The sequence below is a fragment of the Aspergillus piperis genome, assembly GCF_003184755.1.
Source record: "Aspergillus piperis CBS 112811 unplaced genomic scaffold BO85scaffold_9, whole genome shotgun sequence".
Taxonomy (NCBI): Eukaryota; Fungi; Ascomycota; class Eurotiomycetes; order Eurotiales; family Aspergillaceae; genus Aspergillus; species Aspergillus piperis.
The window spans coordinates 176,708-196,263 of NW_020291599.1; the positions used below are offsets into that span (position 1 = coordinate 176,708).

General features: G+C 48.2%; 8 protein-coding genes and 1 non-coding gene across 9 annotated transcripts; 4 read left to right on the top strand and 5 right to left on the bottom strand.

The window, feature by feature from the left end:
* Window positions 1-515: 515 nt before the first annotated feature.
* Window positions 516-2,971, bottom strand: BO85DRAFT_468832 (Zn(II)2Cys6 transcription factor; the record flags this gene model as incomplete). Its single annotated transcript, XM_025662295.1, has 6 exons — window positions 516-1,066; window positions 1,134-1,333; window positions 1,384-1,741; window positions 1,799-2,256; window positions 2,306-2,848; window positions 2,898-2,971. The coding sequence occupies 6 exons, from the start codon at window positions 2,969-2,971 to the stop codon at window positions 516-518; spliced, it is 2,184 nt and encodes a 727-aa protein (XP_025515309.1).
* Window positions 2,972-3,225: 254 nt separating this feature from the next.
* Window positions 3,226-4,391, bottom strand: BO85DRAFT_514121 (TauD/TfdA dioxygenase family protein; the record flags this gene model as incomplete). The annotated part of the gene is made up of 3 exons (XM_025664743.1): window positions 3,226-3,898; window positions 3,970-4,179; window positions 4,236-4,391. The coding sequence occupies 3 exons, from the start codon at window positions 4,389-4,391 to the stop codon at window positions 3,293-3,295; spliced, it is 972 nt and encodes a 323-aa protein (XP_025515310.1). The 3' UTR covers window positions 3,226-3,292.
* A 719-nt stretch (window positions 4,392-5,110) lies between these two features.
* On the top strand, window positions 5,111-5,181 carry BO85DRAFT_t149. Its single transcript has one exon. It is a non-coding gene; the product is annotated as a tRNA-Gly (tRNA).
* Window positions 5,182-6,509: 1,328 nt separating this feature from the next.
* Window positions 6,510-7,296, top strand: BO85DRAFT_438514 (uncharacterized protein; the record flags this gene model as incomplete). The annotated part of the gene is made up of 2 exons (XM_025658675.1): window positions 6,510-7,057; window positions 7,242-7,296. The coding sequence occupies 2 exons, from the start codon at window positions 6,510-6,512 to the stop codon at window positions 7,294-7,296; spliced, it is 603 nt and encodes a 200-aa protein (XP_025515311.1).
* A 954-nt stretch (window positions 7,297-8,250) lies between these two features.
* BO85DRAFT_372620 (RTA1 domain-containing protein) lies at window positions 8,251-9,139 on the top strand (the record flags this gene model as incomplete). Its single annotated transcript, XM_025656045.1, has 2 exons — window positions 8,251-8,440; window positions 8,505-9,139. 2 exons carry the CDS (start codon window positions 8,251-8,253, stop codon window positions 9,137-9,139), a joined length of 825 nt encoding a protein of 274 aa, XP_025515312.1.
* A 209-nt stretch (window positions 9,140-9,348) lies between these two features.
* On the bottom strand, window positions 9,349-10,222 carry BO85DRAFT_300004 (uncharacterized protein). The gene is made up of 2 exons (XM_025655335.1): window positions 10,085-10,222; window positions 9,349-10,007 (listed from the first exon to the last, which is right to left on the bottom strand). Exons 1-2 carry the CDS (start codon window positions 10,170-10,172, stop codon window positions 9,388-9,390), a joined length of 708 nt encoding a protein of 235 aa, XP_025515313.1. The 5' UTR covers window positions 10,173-10,222; the 3' UTR covers window positions 9,349-9,387.
* A 744-nt stretch (window positions 10,223-10,966) lies between these two features.
* BO85DRAFT_468834 (tannase) lies at window positions 10,967-12,966 on the bottom strand (the record flags this gene model as incomplete). The annotated part of the gene is made up of 1 exon (XM_025662296.1): window positions 10,967-12,966. The coding sequence occupies one exon, from the start codon at window positions 12,964-12,966 to the stop codon at window positions 11,221-11,223; it is 1,746 nt and encodes a 581-aa protein (XP_025515314.1). The 3' UTR covers window positions 10,967-11,220.
* A 1,247-nt stretch (window positions 12,967-14,213) lies between these two features.
* BO85DRAFT_520153 (multicopper oxidase) lies at window positions 14,214-16,192 on the top strand (the record flags this gene model as incomplete). The annotated part of the gene is made up of 3 exons (XM_025665107.1): window positions 14,214-15,096; window positions 15,149-15,633; window positions 15,697-16,192. The coding sequence occupies 3 exons, from the start codon at window positions 14,214-14,216 to the stop codon at window positions 16,021-16,023; spliced, it is 1,695 nt and encodes a 564-aa protein (XP_025515315.1). The 3' UTR covers window positions 16,024-16,192.
* Window positions 15,909-18,292, bottom strand: BO85DRAFT_477893 (cytochrome P450; the record flags this gene model as incomplete). Its single annotated transcript, XM_025662858.1, has 8 exons — window positions 15,909-16,147; window positions 16,289-16,447; window positions 16,511-16,674; window positions 16,728-16,847; window positions 16,903-17,193; window positions 17,264-17,495; window positions 17,597-17,909; window positions 18,004-18,292. 8 exons carry the CDS (start codon window positions 18,290-18,292, stop codon window positions 16,099-16,101), a joined length of 1,617 nt encoding a protein of 538 aa, XP_025515316.1. The 3' UTR covers window positions 15,909-16,098.
* Window positions 18,293-19,556: the final 1,264 nt, after the last annotated feature.

Below are 19,556 nucleotides of genomic sequence, written 5' to 3' on the forward strand. Positions count from 1 at the left end.
TTTTAGGCATCACTCTTTACACTTTATTTTCGGCCATTGGGCGATGTATGGGAAAAGATAGAATAAGCTTAGATGTGGTATTCGTGTGTATAACTGGCCTTCTCTCCTGCTGCTAAGACAGGTAGCCCGGTGGCCCAGACTAGTGGCATCCAAACATGGGAGGCCAAAGAGCTTGTCGGGCCACATGGCCCGCGAAACGTGATGGCGTTATGGGCCGCTTAGGGCTAGCCATGGGCAAAACCGGGATGTCCGACGCTATCTATGTTAGGCGGGACTAGCATTTATCGCGGGCGCGAAGCTTTGCGGGACCTTTGCCGAAGTATCCTATCATGATTGAGCTCTTGAAAATTTAGAAAAAATTGTCACTTTCTTTCCAATAACGCGCAATATCCAAACTACATGAAGTGTGTTGGATAGGCAAGGTCACATGAATGTGCTAGGGGTCGGGATTCCGTGAAATCCAAAACGATGCAGTGACCCGCACCACGATAATAAATACTGTTGTCATTGTAGTACTACAAATCAAGAATGTGAGAATCCACATTAGTATCTACTGAGTTCCAGTTTTGGGGACCATCTGCACCACCGATCAAGGAGTATTCTTGGGCCAAGTATTCATCGAAATTAGGAGTGCTAAAGTCAGCGATACCAGGCATAAACGAACCAAAGAAATATCCCTCAACAGAGGGAAACTCTGACACATCATTTTCCATTGGTAGAGGGCTTATCTGTTGTGAGATGCAAGCGTCGCCCAAGGTGCCATCGGCGAATGTCTGATTATCGGGCTCTTGAGCCAATAGAAACGATTGTGGGGTAGTTGAGAGATTGTGCTGGTCACCAAGGTTCAATTCTATGTTACCTTGGTTGCGTGAAGCTTTAGTATTCTTCTTTTCCCGTCGGTTCCATAGTTGCCTTAGCATCCGACTGTAACTGTGGCAGATGTGTGATTCAGTCGACGCTCCCTTTTCCAGAACAGATGTGAATTTTTGGGCTAAGGTGGTAATCTCTTGGTGCTGTTCTTTGGATTGGAACGCCCCTGCTCGGTCTGCTTTGTGCAGTAGGACTGCTGCATAGACACCATATCTGCAAATAGGTGTAAGTAGTAGGTAACTCTGGATGGTAAAAAACCTTACAAGTAATAACGAGCGGTAGGTAGCATAGCACATGTTGCGGATCAAGACTATTCATCAGAGCCAACAAATTCCTCGCTGCGCTAATAGCATCAAACATGTACCGACCATCGGGGGATGCCATGATGCCTTTGGATAATATGTCGGCAAATGGGCGCTCATTCTGCTGTCCCTTGTTGGATGATCCATATGGGCGAGAAGCCCTCGTCAGGACCGCTGGAAGGAAAAGGCATTCGTGTAAAGGCAAATATACTGGTACATGATAAGAAGAGTTGTCCTTATCTTAGCGGACACAGCTAGATTGCCCCATGTCGAGCGCCACGTGGTTGCGGAAGTTCGAAAGTCATCAAGATACCGGGCGTAATCACCTTCATAGACCATTGCCAATGTTCGGTCTTTGGATGAGTAAAGAATTGCATGAGCATTATGCAAGTTTTGTATCAGCTCCATAGAGGCTTGCAGCCACGATGCATAGTCCTCATTGTTATTCTCCGGACGAGGCTGAAGACTCGGGAAATCGTCGGCGGTAAATTCTGCGGCAAGAGACGGGCCTCGGGACCAGAATGACTGCCCAAGTCGGACTGATATCTGACGATCGGCAATAAATATATCTGGAACTGAGGTTAGGACATACATTGAAAGCCAATGTCAAAGATATGAAGACTTACATGCCCAGACAATCCTGTCTTGCTCTGTTCGTTGCTTTGACCCACTGTGACTAAAACTACGAAAGGCGGCCTGGTCGAGGCGCTGGAGATAGCCTTGCCGGACTGCGAGCCCAACAAGCGACCAAGCTGTTCTATCTTCGCTAAACAGATTTTTGGACGATTCAGATGATGTTTCTTGAACTTGAATATGGGGAAGCCACTCCGCCAAAAGTAACAGTCCCTGGACAGTTGCTGGCGTTTGGGTCCAGGGGTGTGCCAGGAGTACATCAACCAGGAGACGTTGGGTGTGATCCCAGCAATAACGATGGGTGAGTGAATGGTGGGGATTGTCTCTCGACGCAATGGTGAGGATAGCTGTGAGAAGAAAGTATTCAGACCGTTGAATTTGGCCCATTCTTGATAAAACCAGCAAATGAGAAGGTACGATCGGACAATATGGATGATAATTATTGTGATACCTGGTCCCTGTCAGTAGACACAGATGAGGTTTTATGAAGTGTGGCTAACTCATGTAGTAGCTCAAATACAAGGCTCGGGCGCAATACGCCTCTCTTCACCAACTCGTAATCATCAAATATAGTGGCCGAAGGTCTCTGGTGGCTTTGAGAGTCCTGAGAATGGTTGGTGTCTGACGCGCTTGTTCTATGAGCTGCCGCGTCCAATTGTTCCTCCAAGTTTGCCGTGCTGGTGAACTGAGCTTGAAGCCGACTTCCGGACCGGACCTGACCAGACATGGCTAGTATTTGCAGCGCATCAGATGGATTCCGGAGTTCCATAGCTAGTACATCTCCAGGATTCTGTCTGCCAACGCTGTCTTCACCATCTGATGAACTTTCGGTCACATCAGACACGCTATTAGCCGGTTCCACGTCAGGCCCGTTCGAGTCTCCGGAGTTTGTTGGCAGCGGAGTCTTCTGCCGTCGCGAAGTGCCCGACTTGTGCTGATGCTGGCGAAAATTTCCCCCTCGCCTGGAGTTGACGAGGACACATTGGCTCTTAGTATCATGGCAAAAGACACAGGGAGCTTTGCCTGGTTCTCCAATGGTATCACTATAGCCGTATTAGCCGCAACTTGGGCAGATGTAAAGAGCATCCTTACAGGTCGCATCGGGTTTTGCGCTTACGGCATCGCAGACAGGCACGAGACGACCTCTTACCTGTACTGGCAGTCATGATTGCCGGATTCTTTTATCCATCGGTAATAGGTAGTGATTCCGACAGATCTTTAGAATTGAGATCTTTCCAAGGGTATGCGGGGGTTGATGTGGAGAACTTCGGCTATAGCCGATAACCATTGCCGAAGCCATGCCTTACGGGCTTGTGGCGACAACAATAAAGCAGACTGCTTATCACCACGTAAGGGTGACTGCGTACTGAGAATTAGTATGAATATCAATTCTCGGGTGCTTGAAGTTGAATGTTGCTGTCTACACTATAATCTCATCGCGACAATGGCGAGGTTGGCCTAAACTAGGTACAAAGTACGTTGACGCTTTAAGGGAGCCCCATCCGCTGATCGATCTTGGGATTCAGGCCCCATGCTAAACTGCTGTCATCATGCACAGTAGCACGCCGCATGTCTCTCCTGTATTTGGTCATGAACTCGCCACTGATGGCACGGTGCATTGTACATGTATTATCCCAGACAATCATATCACCAACATTCATCCATTCCACTTCAATGACGTACTTGTCTTGAGTGGAGTGCTCGAAAAGCCTATCAAGGATCTTGTGGGATTCTTCGGGGGAGACACCTTCGAGGGAGTGGATGTGTTTGGCTAGGTAAATAGTGGGAATGCCGGTGCGCTCGTGCTCTTGCAGTAGTAAGTGGCGGGACATAAAATGGTCCGTAGGGTTAACATCCTTGAAATGCTCCGGAGCAGCCATTTTCTTGGAATGCAGGATGGAATGACGGGCAATGAAGTTTCTTTCGTGGAGGAAGTGCTTGAAATCGTCGTCAAGGTCACGGTAGGCGCCCCTCATGTCGGCAAAGGCAGTAGAGCCCCCAGTCCCGGGTGGCGGAAGCTCATGGGCAAGTAGAAGAGAGTAACCGGCTCGGCGAGGGTTGAAGCTAGAGTCCGTGTGAAACAGAGAGTTACCCTGAAGACAGTCAGTTCTATTCGTCTTTCTCTATTTCCGAACAGGTACTATATGGGAGTGTTGCTACATACCTTATTCGCCTCGCCTCGCGGGCTGTTTAGATCCACAATGGAGCCGTCAAGTTCGATGTTCCCCACGTCAAAGAGCTCGTTGTATCTGAGGCGGTGCACACGACCCGCCTTATTGTACGGGGTTACATCGTCAAGTTCACCAAACTTGCGAGCCAGCTCGAGGTGAGTCTCATCGACGAGGTTTGTCTTACGGACAACGGCAAAGCCATACTGTAACAGTCTCAGTGTATGGTTCCGCACGAATTTGTTACCAGTTTACTACCAACCTTCTTTACCGCATCCTCAATAAAGCGAAACGCTTCATCAGTGACACCGTAAGTGAAATTCAGGCCAGTAATCTCGGCACCGAAACCATTTTTAATGACTTTGAGGTCCGGCCTGGAGCAAAGGACGGTTTGAGTGACGGTAGAAGTGGTAGACATGGTAGCACAAACGATGCAATAATGATGAATAGACAAAAGAGTGGAACTTATTGTCAAGATTGGAGAATTGCTAACGATGGGCAAGATTGATGAAAGAAATTGTTCACCTTTTTATACCGGCAGGCAAGGTCGAGAAACTAGACTATCCAGGAAACAATCCATTACCGATACTACGCGGAGAAGTCGTGCTCATACGGGCTACTGATGAACTTTTACCCCTTTGCCGACAGGACCATAGCCGTAAATGATGAGAAATAGTAGCAGTTGAGCCCTAGAAGATAAGTTGTAAATCTTCATTCTCATCGGCTATGGCACTAAAGATCGGCTATGGACAGCGCCTCCCATCGGCTTCGGTATTTATGCCATTGAGAGTGTAATATGGCCAATCCAGAGGATGGCCTTGAAGTAAGTCCAACCTGGCTATGACCAAACCTGACCATCACGGTACCGGCTCCAATTGAGTTGAGAAGAAAGTATCTCGCGGCGGACTCCATCGAGGAGACATTCGCGGGTGCCAAGGGACGGAGAGTAGCTGGTAACTGTTTCCACTCATTACCAGGAACCAATATGCGGGGTAAGACGGTCCTTCTTGTTATGAAAACATCGAAACACGTGACCAGAAGTACCAAAACTTTTGAGATTCTAGTTGAGGAATCATATTGATATATATAGGTCTGAATTAAGCAGCGAATCAGATAACGCAATGGTCCGCAGCTCAAGCATCATTGGTCTAGTGGTAGAATTCATCGTTGCCATCGATGAGGCCCGTGTTCGATTCACGGATGATGCACAATAATTTCTTTTTTATTTAGTGGCCGGAGGGTGTGGTGGTAATCACCCCGAATGACACAGTTACGAAACATCTCAAAAGGAGGTTCCTGATGCTAAGATACGCAAGTGTAGTAGGTTCAGCTGCTGCAACTATTATGACTACTAGTAGAAGAGAGGAGACTAGACACACACCCAGTACCAGGAAGAAGAATATATTCAAAATATATTAAGAGAGGTCATGGAGTATAATGCCTATTTGTATCTCTCTCCCCTTCACCGTTTTTATACCAAGTTAGTATAATAAGAATTCTAAGACTTTCCCCCCGTGCAGTTTTTCTCTACAGACCTTCATACTTATTATATACAATGGCTGATAAACCGGAAAAATCTTAGTAAAGGTTAAGTAACCGGGCTGTTATATGAAAGATAAAATTATAATTCTTATATAAAACTTATATGATGATATACTGCCTGTACCTAGTCAGAGATGAAAAATACTAGCGAGTACTAGGAGACTGTCTTAGATAATCTTTCTGACTATTAGTGACAGCAAAGTGCCAATAACTAGCTGCGCTAAATTTGAGGATAATTACTACTACTACTATAGTTTTAATGGTTTGCCCTTCGTATTATAGTCTAGTTATAAGGGTTCTCGTCTGCCATAATTATCTCGGGATGAATACCTTTCTCTTCTTTATTTTTACTTATGATCAATTCGATATTTCTGATGTACCTAGTACACTGCTTCGACGATATATATAGGTGCCAACAACGGATCGTGAGGAAAATGGGGGTAGCAGGAATGCGTGCGAGCCACTCCTTCTACCTATATATCAGACAAGAAAAAACCGTGCATTTGGGGTGTGGGCGAGGAATGATGGGCCACATTCTTCCACTGGCAAACTTTCGATCGGAACAATCCTAGCCTCGAGCCAAGCTGGGGCGCCGCCGCACCAACTCACATTTCATTGGTATGAGTTTATGCTGTAGGCAGTGCATTATGTCCCCACAACACACCTGCACGCGGGGAATCCCATCATTAAGATAGGCTCTAGATTTCAAGAAGCCATTTCTACCTTCTAAATGTATCAGACTTGGACTTCATTAAGAAAGTGGATTCTTATCGGTGAGAAGCGTTCTAACAGCAACAGAGGCCATGGTCGGTCCCAAATGGTGCCCAAAGACCGTAGTGTAATAACGGAAACCCCCAGTGACATTGACAGTCGCATATGGAATCCTGCTTGGATATACAGTATAAATGACAGATCTGAACGCATGCAGCAATTATATTCTTATCAAGTATTCTTCCTGAACCGGGCTTAGCTGGATGCTGGCTTTCCTACCATCATGTTTACCAACCATGTTCTCTGCACCTCGGGTTCCATGATCCCAGCTAATCCGAGAACTATATACTGGATCAACCAATTTCGAAACACTTTCTCGCGACCCGACGGCTTCTCTATTGAAGTTCGGTTCAAGTCTTCGACGGTCGAGGGTATAGATTCGACGGATATAATATTGGTTTCACGGAACAGCGGGTTTGGTGTGTTCCTCGTTTTTGTTGCTTCGGAGGGCGAACAGTCTCCGGAGGAAATGGCTCGGAAAGAACATTGGCTGCGCGATTTCTGGACGAGGATGCCTCAATGGGTCACGGGAACCATAAATTATTGGGGAATTATTCTGCATGGTGATGAAGTGAATTTTCATAACCGGCCCATGATGGGGAACATAATCCCAAACGTGTATGCAACCCTCGACAACCCTCTTCGTTATCATTGGATTGCTAGAGAGGCGGTTAGTGTCCTTGGGGTGATAAGGTGGGAGCATACTCCTGAAAACTTCCATGTTCGCCAGTTCGAGTGTATCCCCCCGGAAGGACTTTCTAAAAATGAGGCGTAAGTCATCACATTTCTTCCCTATTCTGGTACTGAGACAAAGTCGGCTGTACCCTTGGAGGTATTTCCGGCTTTCATTTGGTTCTATAGCAACACCATATTCGATACTCTTCTCGGAGTGTGATTCGTTGGGATAACTTTGTGCTTCTCCAAGCCTACAGCACCTACTAACCAATACATACAGAGAAGACGAGTCGTCGGCTTCGGCATCCGGGCGAGACATTAGTGAAGAACGATAAAGAAAACACACACTACGGGTGCCTACTGACGATATGGTTGCCATATCCTGGCTTAGGTGAAGTCATGTTTTCAGGAAACAGTAGTAAACTGTCATGGCCTCGGAACCATATCACCACCCGATCAGGCATTCGGCACTGCCACTTGTAGATTTATATATGGCACAGTAACCAGATCATCTAGTACGTCTCAGGCGCAGGCGTAAGCATTAGTGTCATCACCAAATTCATTGCCTCTGACCAGAATGAGGTGAGTTTTACATTTAGTGGGATAACAATGTTTAGGTGTCAATCCAGGTGGCTCGCCACTAACGTATGTCTACCTCCAATGATAAGATCACTAGATAGACATCTTCTCCTCATATAACAATGTTAGTCCCACATGGTCACGCCGACGTTTGACAGACACATCAGAACTTGGATGAGCGGCGCACGCGTTATACCGCTCTGGACCACCAAATACACTATGGACGACGACTATCATAGAAGTATATACGGGGAATATTCTGAGGTTGGGTGGACCTTAGCTTAGCGCCCTGGTGACTGCTAAGAACATATTATCTAAGAATGGCGGTAGATGATAGATGTATCGCAGTCTGTCCCCACCCAGGCTAAATTTAACCAGACTAGCAGGGGACCCCTGCTGCTCCCAGTCGGACTCGCTGATTTTGATCCAACCCATGCATACCATGGGAATGTATTTTGCTGCCTGCCATTGGTGAAATTCTGTCCAATAATAGCGAAATCCTGCGACCTGCTATCTCCCCCTCACCTCTTTCCGTTCCATCCATCCTAAACCTTTCCTCCGTCAACCCGTTGAGCCACAACTTTTCCACCCGAGCAAATTGAACAACGACCAGCCGATTCCATGGCAACGTCACATTGCGATTCATAAACGACCCGGACATGGTCACGCCTTTTGGTTACCGGCCTTCTATCGTGGCAGGTGTTATATTCATGGTCCTCTTCGCCGGCCTCTTTGCAGTTCATGTATGGCAAGGACTCAACTATAAATGCCTCTGGCTAGGGTTGGCCTTCTCACTAGGTGCCTTCGGGGAATTCACCGGATGGCTCGCCCGTACAGTAGCCTGGCGCTGTCCATACTCCGTGAGGCTGCTGGAGATGCAGCTTGCTGCTCTGATAATGGGTCTGTTAATCCCTTAAAATTGGTCGCGGTAGACTGGATCCAAACTGACGCACTACTACTACAGCCCCCGCCTTCACAACAGCCGGTATCTACGGTATTCTCGGTCAGATAGTTTCCATAATCGGCCAAGATAAATCCCCTCTTACACCCAAGCAATACCTGGTAATCTTCATGACGGTCGACTTCTGGAGTCTTCTTCTCCAAGCTGTCGGAGGTGGTATTGCTGGTGCTGCTTTCGGCGCACACACTTCCTACTGGTCAGGCACCTACACAATGGTAGCAGGAATCATCTGGCAACTCGTCTCAACCTGCGTTTTTACTACGTTACTCGAATACGTGATCTACCGCGCCATATACCAGATTGCACGGAATCCATCCCTGCGAAAAATTACATCTTCCCTGATGATCGCATGCACGTGCATGGTAGCGCGGGGAATCTACCGCAGCATGGAGCTGATGAATGGGTGGGAGGGATATCTTTTCACGCATGAGATCTATGCAATTATTCTGGATGCTCTAGTCATGTTCATTGCTAGCTTGACGCTGGCAATCTGGAACCCTGCTGCATCGATTGAAGAGGCTAGGAGGCATCGTAGTACAGAATTGGTGCAGCTCCGTGGAGAGGAATGCCGAGATCGGAAGCCGAGTGGGCAGGATCAGCCGGCCCATGCAGAGCCTGTTATCGGTACGATCGAATAACTCCGCTCATCTCATGGCCAGTACTGAACTAGAGCTGTGACGAATGGCAATCTTCAGTTTATATAAACTGAACATTATGAGGACTCTGACCTGCAGTAAAAGGTAATGATCTTTGTAAGAAGACTGCGAATAATAAAACTCGCGTATCTGACCGGAACATTCCCAACTTGAGGCTCAATCTTAGCTTATAACAAAGCAAAATTCATAGCCCTAGAAATTCCATACACCAAGACCCCCCCATAGCCCACTTAATCCAACAAAGTACAATCATACACAACCCCCAGCGGCGCAATATAATCCGTATGATTATACCCCAAGTTCAATGACATGATCTGCCCCACACTAACATTATATGCCGTGGCAAAATCCTGCAACGTGCCATACGTAAACGTAAAGTCCGCCATCGTGCACGCCGAATTATCACAACTCGGGATCTTCACCGTCTGCCCGGTCTCCAGCACATCATAAATACCGGGGTTCAAAGCAGCAATGTAGCCCGTCTGCGCAGTGAAGCTGAGAATCGAATCCGTTGTGATATTGTACCGCTCGTTAGCGATCTTCTGAACCGTATCTCCGGGTAAGATGGTATACACGTGAGGGCCACCGTAGATGCATGTAGCTGTTGCGTCGGTGTTGTTCGTGCTGAAGCAGGAGTAGTCGTCGGGGAAGGTAGCGCGGGCGGGAATTCGGAGGGTCTCGTTCTCGTATAGGAAGTTCGGGTCGGAGAGGACGTTCAGACGGGCGAGGTCGCAGGCGCCGACGTTGTATTTGGCGGCTATGGTATGGATAGTGTCATTACCTTGCACGGTGTAGGTGATGTTACTGGCTGCGACGTCGAGGTTGAGGACGGAGCCGGTGCTAGGGAGAACTAATTGAGTGGGGTTAGAAGGTTTTGGGTTCTAGTGGAACTGGTGCAGTATGAACTTGGGTGTGGTAGGGTCTCACCGTCGTAATCTACGGTAGCTGGTAGAGCAATGGCATGTCCAAATAATGCTGCTGTTAACAGGAACAGCTTGTTCGGGCCTGGTAACATGATGGCTTGATCGCGTGTAGCCCGGGAAATAGAAGGTGTTGTTCTTGGTCTAGGAGGTTGAATAACGTTTTCGACTACTCTTCCCCTACCATGCAGACAGGACCTATTTATACTATTGAAATTGCTCCTCACCCCACAATTTCCCGAACATGAAAACCAGGAATCTGAGAGTACGTCATCCAAGCGCACCGGAAATACCGAAACAACACCTCCGACATCCGATCTTTAAGTTGACAAGCAAGTACTAGTCATCGAACTCGGGGCCCCGGAAAATGGGCTCACCTCTGCATACGGAAAAGTGCCCACATGGGCAGGGTGCACACTAATGCTTATGCGCTGTGCTAGCGTCCCATTCTGTCCAGTCTCTTGGGCAGAATCGTCGGATGTAATGTCCTCATGGGGACATTGCGGGGAAGTTTCGCTTGCAGAGATTATGTTCAGAATACACTAGTCTACGGTGCATCGCTACTGACGTCGCGGGTATCTCTGCTGAGCCACAAACAAGGCTGTCCCGTATTTCTGAACCGATCCAGTCTTCTGGAGTGTACGACACTTCCCAGGATGGTATACTTTGGTGTCATTTACTGCTCGAGATTATAGCCCGGATAAAGATTGTGCCACAGACGATTCTGTAGGCATGTAGCTAACGTACCGAAGAAATTCGATGGTGCACTGGCGTATTGAGCATTAACCTACTACTCACTATAACTTGAAGACACTGTGTTTTTCGATGACATACTAAGTACTTACGCTACTGGATGTATTCACATTGGACAAAGGAAAACATTCAAATGAAGGAATCTGACTTGATATACAGAATAGAAGAGAAAGCTTGCCAGAGCAAGTTCAGAAGATATAAGGACACAGTAAAATCATGTTTCCAGACAAAAAGGAGGCGTACGAGTGTCCTCAATAATACACGATCAATATGTATACAGGTCTCAGTCAAGCTGGAGTTGGCATAGCTGGTCATCGTGCGTGATCAAAGAAAAAGAAGGATCAGAATGCAGGAGAAGAAGGGACCAGACCCAGTTACCTCATAAGCATTCTAATACACCGGCATTTTGAAAGCATTCAAGTCATAGACCCAAGTCTTCATGCCCTCCGGATCGTTCACGCACTCCATGGTGGTGCCATTGTTCTTCCACAGAGGTCGAAGAGGCCATGCGCAGAGCTTCTGCTCTTCGCCTTCATGCTCACCCTGCAGCACCGTTGCGTTCAGCATTTCAGGGAAGACTCCATCCTCAACCCATCGAATCATAGTCTCCAGCGTCTTCTGTGGCCAAGGTCCATTGGGCTGGGAGTCATCCGGGCCACAGTGTGCCGCACCGGGAACGAGGAAAAGGCGATACCACTCACCCAAAGCGGCGTAGCTTGCGTTCGTTGACATGTCAGGGTACATAATACGACGGACAGACTCATAGTAATGCACAGACGATGCAGTTGGAACAGTGTAATCAGATTCTCCATGGTAGTGAAGCACCTTACCGCCCGCTTCGGAGTAGGGCGACAGATCGGGGTAAGTTGCCTGAAGAGTGTCGTCGTATTTCTGCCAGCCGATGCGGACCCATTCCTTCAGGTTGTCATAAGTGACGTTCTTGAGCGTAGGCATCTCAGTGGCATTAAGGAGATTAATGTATTTCTCCACCCATTCACTGTTTGATTCGGTAATATCGAGGGTCCAAGAGCCGGTATCGTAGTCGTAGTGGGTCTCCGCGTCGGAGAAAGCCGCACTTGGCTGGTAGGAGAAGTAGACTTGCTTCCCCTTCGTATCGTGCATTCCCCGCATGATTTCTTTTGCGACTTCCACACCTTGGGGAGAAACAGTGCCGTTCTGGGCGGGGAGCGCATATGTCTCCGATCGCTTTCTTCTCTTGTAGGTTGTCAAAGAGGAAGCTCCACAACTGTACGGTTCGCCGATCGTGCTGTTAGCGTCAAAGTGAAGCTTGCAGAGGTCCGTTCGCGAAACAACACCATCCTCCTTGCCGTCAAGGGCATCACAAGCCTTGATAGTTTCATTCACAATCTTCTCAAGCTCACAGGGAGGGGGATAGTAGCCCAAAGTTTGCTCGACAACGGGTGACCAAAGGTGCTGCATTTGTTGGAAAGTGAACCGGAAGCCAGGGGCACCTGTCACGGCCCCGTCGAAGTCCTCTGCAAATCGTTGGATCTGACTGAAGCCATCACGGCCACCCTCAGAGCAACCTTGGTAATAAGAATAGATGGAGGAGGTATTGAAGAACTTCTTGGTAAGCTCCTTCCCGATGACGGTCAGCTCATGGATGGCCTGGTAACCGAACATGTAGACCGTTTCGTAATTGAGGGTGCCATTGGCTAGAAGCCACACATCGTCCGAGCCATTCTCAAATCCACCAAATCCACCGTCAGTTGTGCCCGCCACAGCACCGTACATGACACCCCCGGGCAAGGAAGTGCTTCCCAATGTGATGTCATATCCACTGCCACCCGTCGACAGGTAACGGTTGGCAAACTTCGACGGAGCGGGCATCCAGTAGCTAACCACTACCCGGTCATCCCGTCCCAAGTGGGAGTAGGCAAAGGTCACATTGCAGTAGTCGAACGTGGCGCCCGGCCAATAGACTTGGTCTGTGCTCGACACGTTGTAGGCTGCCACTGCACTCACAGAAGACCTGTCAATTGAGACGCCAGGATATACGCTGTCGTCCGGCAATGAGCTTCGAGCGAAGGAAACTGTACACACATCTTGCAATGTGGTGGCTTGGACCGTTCCCGTCAGGGCAAGGGCCGCCGCCCAGAGATGGTGAGATCTCATCACGCACTTAAAGAACAGTACTCAAAAGGTAAAACTGAAAAAATCAGAAGAAACTGAAACTGAACGTTGTAACTTCTGTAGGCCTGTCAGCCCATCATCAATACCCTCTAAATACTAGACTATATATTAGACTGTTACAAAAGACAATTATTCCATCCACTACTTCCCGTGTCATGATGCGTCCCGGATGTCGCAAAGTCCCGACGGCCTTGTATACTAGGTTGACTCCACTCCCGTCCCCACAGACCCAAATGAATGGAGGGTTCTGATGGCGAACGACTTTGTATGTGATAATCTAAACTCGTAGCCGGACGTCTTGGCATGCATACCAGTAACTCCGAGGTCGTAGTATTTGTAGAGTGGGACTCGCAAGGTCACCCCATCTTCGGTTACGTTTAAGGGAACGAATCATCGTCTGGATTTAGCGAAATTAAGCTCGGCCCATTGATGAAGTCCGTATATCGGATGGCAGTTTTGATGCCAGCTTAATGCCGACAGGGACCAGTGGGACGTTCTGCATTTTCGCAAAATGGCACCTTTCTAGGTTAAGACTATCATACGAAGGGAAGTGATCGACGTCGGAGCGGATCTGCTTGATAAGATCAAGACCGAGATGATCGATCTTGAATCTGATTCGGCATCAACCACATACTATACTGAATCAGTTAACTCACATGCGAGGTCTCAGTCTCAGGGTTTTCCTGAACGAGCCTCAATAGCTCCGAGCGCGTCGCAACCGGTTGTCTACATAGTACGTATCCTCCGCATCTCCCGTCTACGTAACCCTGCCGGGTCCACTGAAGAAGGTACTCCGCAACTCTGCAGACATCGTTTCGGACTAAGTATACTCGACGCTCGAGCCCAGTATTACACTCCTGACTCCCTTCCCAGAAATATCTCGTCTCGGGGTTAGCTGATTTCAACACTGTCTATGTCCACTTCGTTCTTGATTTAGACATCTTCGTAAATACCGGAGACTGTGAGGACGACGTATGGCGGTAAAAATGGCGCATACATGCTGTTGGTAGCGTGCGTGCCGATCACCGGTACAACTATCGGGAACGGGAAACGGAGAAGGTTCTGAATATTCCATCGCTCGTCTAGAACGAGATAGGGGGTAGGCAGGACGATCCTTTATATTCAATATGCTGTCCTAAGCCGTTGAACTCTGTCAAGTCACATCTCATTCGCTCTTTTCTATTCCGATCAGTCATTTGGATCTTTTTCATAATCTTTCCTTCAAGTCAATGCATTTGCATACCATCCTGGCAGCGGGCTGGCTCGCAGCCAGCACCGCCTATGCCGCGGTTTCCTCTCCTTCTACGCAAGCGTGTGCAGGCAACACACCGCAAACCCGCGATCAGTGGTGCGATTTTGACATCCATACCGACTACTATACCGAAGCTCCGGACACTGGAGTAGTTCGCGAATACTGGTTGGAGCTGGGAAACACCACCGCCGCTCCGGACGGCGTCCCTCGGGACGTCCTGACCATCAACGGGACTTCACCAGGACCTACTATATACGCCAATTGGGGTGACTGGGTCCGAGTTCATGTCTACAATGGTCTGGAAAACAACGGAACCAGCATCCATTGGCACGGTGTCCGCCAAAACCACACCAACCCTCAAGACGGCACAAACTCCATTACCCAATGTCCCACGCCCCCTGGAGGATCCATCACTTATGAATGGCGTGCCACGCAGTACGGCACAACCTACTACCACTCCCACTTTGCTCTGCAAGCATGGGATGGTATCTACGGCGCTATTGTGATCAACGGACCAGCCAGTTCGAACTACGATGTCGACGCTGGCGTGCTTTGGCTCATGGACTGGTCGCACCGCACGGCCGACCAGATGTATTCCACCGCTGAAACGGATGGCGAGCCCGAGATGACCACTGCTCTGATCAATGGAACGAACATTTGGGTCAAGGAAAATAATGAAACTGTTGGCGAGCGCTTCCTCATGAATGTGACTGCTGGCCAGTCTTACCGCCTTCGACTTGTCAATGGTGGAATGAGCAACCTGTTCCGATTCATGATCGATGATCACACCTTGACCGTCATTGCTGCGGATTTCGTCCCCATTGAGCCTTACAACACGACGTCTCTTAATATCGGTGTTGGTAAGTCATTACGCTCCATAGCAATTGAAGAGAAGCTTACCAAGACCTATAGGACAACGGTACGATGTGATCGTCACGGCAAACCAAGCCCACGCCGGGTCCGACTTCTGGATGCGCGCCATTCCCCAGGAGGCCTGTGCCGAGATTGAAAATACTGACATCAAAGGAATCTTCCACTACGAGCAGCTTAATACTGTTGTAGCGACTCCCACAACAACGGCATACAACTACACCGACAGCTGCTACGACGAGCCGTTGAGTAGCATGGTGCCGGTGGTTGCTATCGACGCGTCTGGCGTCGGCTTCAGAAGCCACAACGAGGCGAACGTCATCATGAACAGTGCGGGCTTGTACAAGTGGTACATGGGCCCAACCACGTTTAAGGCAGAATGGGACAACCCGACCCTGCTCCAGATTGCTAACGGCAACACGTCATGGACCAACACCTCACACGTTGTTGAGGTCGAAGGCAACGGCAAGTGGGTGATTGTCGATATTGAAATGACTATCAATGTTCCTCATCCTATTCATCTTCATGTATGTTATTCTGGCCCGGATACGTGCTCATTTTACCCCCATTGCTCACATAATCTTTGACAGGGCCACGACTTCTTCATCCTCGCCCAGGGCGATGGAAGCTACACGTCGAACACAACTCTGAACACCTACAACCCACCCCGTCGTGACACGGCCATGCTCCCCGCCCTCGGCTATCTGGTCATCGCGTTCAAGACCGACAATCCTGGAGCGTGGTTGCTGCATTGCCATATTGGCTGGCACCAATCCGAGGGTTTCGCGATGCAATTCGTGGAGAGCATGCCCCAGCTCGAGCCTATGATTGATACTTCTGCGCTCGAGAAGAACTGTGCTGCCTGGGATAAATATGCGGCTGCTAACAGCATTGAGGAGGATGATTCTGGCATTTGATCTGGTTGAGTTGTCCAGGTGGATGCAGAAAAAACCTTTTTCTTCACAGCGCTTTCCGAATACCACATGTATCATTTAACTGACTAAGGTTCGGGTGGGAATATTGGGCGTCGTATAGGAATACCTAGTTTTGCATGTATAAGAGCTTGTTACTCTGCAGTTTATCTTGCTGTCCAGACAGCCTATATCTGATCATCAGCTCAGACTCATAATCTGACCCTCACCACGGGACGGAAATCATTCATGTGGGTCGCTTTAATATTACCTTGCTTCTACACTGGAGAACTTCAACGGTAAACCAGGTTTCGAATACTCCATAGTAAACAGATCCTTTCTCTCGGGTGGACGGAAATCAGGCGGGAGCCGGATGTCAAAGTTTCTGAATAAGTATGCCATGACAATTGTGACCTCGGCGTATGCGACACTACACATCAGACGTTAGTGATATCGCATAAGGTGGTAGTTGGGAGCGAACGGGAGAACATACTTTTGACCAATGCACATTCGAGCGCCCTTGGAAAATGTACAAAGATACTGTTCCAGGGACTTCGCTCCCGGCTGAAGCCAACGGTCGGGATTGAAGGCGCGGGCGTCGGGACCCCAAACCTCTTCGTTGGTATGCATTGTGTATGTTGACATGGAGACAACAGTCTGCATAATTTCAGTAAGATAATGTGCATTTAATCATCTGGTACCAGACTTACACCGGGCGGGATGACCAGTCCGTCAACAACGAATGGCTCGGCGAGGTCTTGGGGAACGATTCTCGGTAGGCGGCCAGGCACCGGCATGGCGATTCTGAGAGACTCCTTCACACAGGCAGTCTAACGAACAGTTAGCGAGGTGATTAATTTGTGTGTTCGGGGTGTCTGTACGTACCAAGTAAGGAATATTTTCTAGTTCCTGAAGTCGAGCCGCTGAAGGATCATCCACGCTGACGTCCACTCCTCGAAGAGCATCGACTAATTTGGAATAAATAGCTGGATTCGAGAGAATATGCATAAAGCCAGCAGTCAGAGTTGATGCTGTCGTATCAGCTCCTGCAATCAGGATGTCAACTGCCTCGGTGACCTTGTAGTCGTGCGGCAGGGAAGATAGATTTTCGAATACAACAGGATGAGTCGTTGAATTTCCGTGCACCTCATAGTGTTGGAGACAGTTTTTGGCAAACTAAGTAAACAAGATCAGGGCATTAGCATACAATCGTTAACTGGCAAAAGAATACTAGCTCGGGACCTACCTTCAACATTTTGAGGACATTGACGATATTGGGATCCACCAATCCAATGACATTCATAGGGACAACCCCCAAGGCTTTCCGAGCGATTGGCCACTCCTGCATCTTCCATATGCTTCGCGCAACGGCGCCAAAGGCGACTAGAAACCAAGACTCAAAAGTAGTTTCGCTCTCTTCTAGCATGTTTGCTGATTTCGCAAAGGCGAACTCCATAATGACCTCAGTTGTAAGGCATCTGCCGTTTCCGATGTGTCAGCCGTGCCCATATCCTCGGTTATTTGGGATAAGTATGCCCTCGTAGAATTCCGATCAGAGAAGCTACATAATGACACTTACCTGAAAGCATCATACACATTAACAGTGTGACTATTCTCAAGTCGCCGGATCTTTTTCATCAAAATCTTCGCCTTCTCATGGATGATGGGTTCGAGTTTGAAGACACCTGCTCGGGAGAAGAAGGGATTCAGTAGACGTCGGCGCTCTTTATGCATTCCTTCATCGATCTCGGTAAAGACTGTATGGGGTGTGTTGAAAGCTTCATAGAACTCCGCATGCTTCAGGAACGGCTTGCTTTGACTATATATGACCTTGTACTTGTGAACATCGGTAATATGTAGCTCGTTGGGACCAATGCGTAGCGCTTGCGTTTCTATCCGAGATTAGAGATATTCCGACTTAGCACTGCCTAACTCCCAAAGCTCATGCAATATCATGAAAGGCAGCGAAGATTAGGTGCAACTCACGATACTTCTGATGAAGCTTTTCGAGGTCCTCCTCGGGAAAGCCACGGTCGGTCACTCTGTAGATCCAATGTCGCGATGAAGCAGCCTCGGGAGGACCACGAAAGCGACACAACGGATGCCAGTTGCGATAATATAAGCGCTTGATGAAGGCGACAGTGATTAGGGTGGCTACGGCGGCTGTACAAATGATGCCGAGCCCTTTGGATGTGGGTGCTTCTGCCACCTGCTCCATTAAGTGTTTGCACACACTGGCCATATCGGTCCACGTCAGTTGAACCGCCTGAGGCATCGTGGCTTCCTCATAGGTTCTATTTTTCAATGGTGTAAGACCAGGGCTCACCACGAATTTATATAGACCGCATATTGTGTGATAGATCCTACAGTTGGTGAAAGAGGGAATTGTCTTTGCATTACTCAGCGGAGATAACCCAAGATGCAGGCTCCACTCGGCTTGTTGTACTAGTATTTTGTCCACATCCCGAGCCTCAATGGTGGAGCTGCGGATAAAGTAAAGACCCTGTATACCAACCAATCATGCCACAGTAATTATTATACCTCAATTGTAGACAGCTGGAACCACTTAATAGATTAGTAACAACAGATCCAATAAAGACGGCAAATCTCGGGTTTCGTGAATAACAGTGATCCAACCTAAACACCGGTATCCGCTTACTGACTGTTCCCTGTAATTATTTCAAGTAGTTATGATAATAGTTGCCATTAACAATGGCGCAACCGATTACCAGGGGTCCCCGTCTGCGCCGATCTCAAGATATTTTGTGCACCAATAATACATTCTTATCTATCTATCTCCATCCTTCAATTCTCTGGGCAGATTGTGAGGATAGTAAGGGTACCAAAAGAAAGAAAGAATGAGTGAAAGTAGAAGGACAAGCTGTATAGGAAAATTTATCAGGCTGGCAGGATTCTGCCAGTTTTGAACGAAATAATTATACATGAAAATGTTGATATTCTTCTTTTTCTTCTTTTCCTTCCCCTTTCCCTTCTTACTGTTTTCCTGTTTCCAGTATCGTGATCAGACCGCCTTGGTTGATTGGTAAGATCCCTTCCCTTTAGCGTGCTGGTTTTTCAAAGTTGGTATTCTGTAAAACTGGTCAAAGGTGTTTATAATCGGTAGCCATTGCTTTCGAATAGCAACCCCTGGTGAAGAAAGGGAACATATTATCTGGCAAAGATCAGCCTCATGGCACTAGAGCCGTTATATGCAAGATCCAGCCCGCCTCGTTTGACCACAGAGGCCCCATTATTACTGTCCTAAAATGGAAGACCCGCAGACACATGCGATCTTTCAACACATGCTGATCTGCTGTGCGAGTGCATACAATGGGCAGGTTTCACTTAGGTGATTATGTCTGCATAATTCAAGGTATGACGGAGATTGATCCTCGTATAACACAGAGTTTCAGTCACTAATCCCTTATTCGGGCGGTCTCTCTTAGTCTGTAGCTTCGAGCCGCATCCACTCATGTCACGATAGAGAGTTCCTTGAGTTGGTACCTGCAGTAGATCCGCTAGCGCATACTTATTTTCCC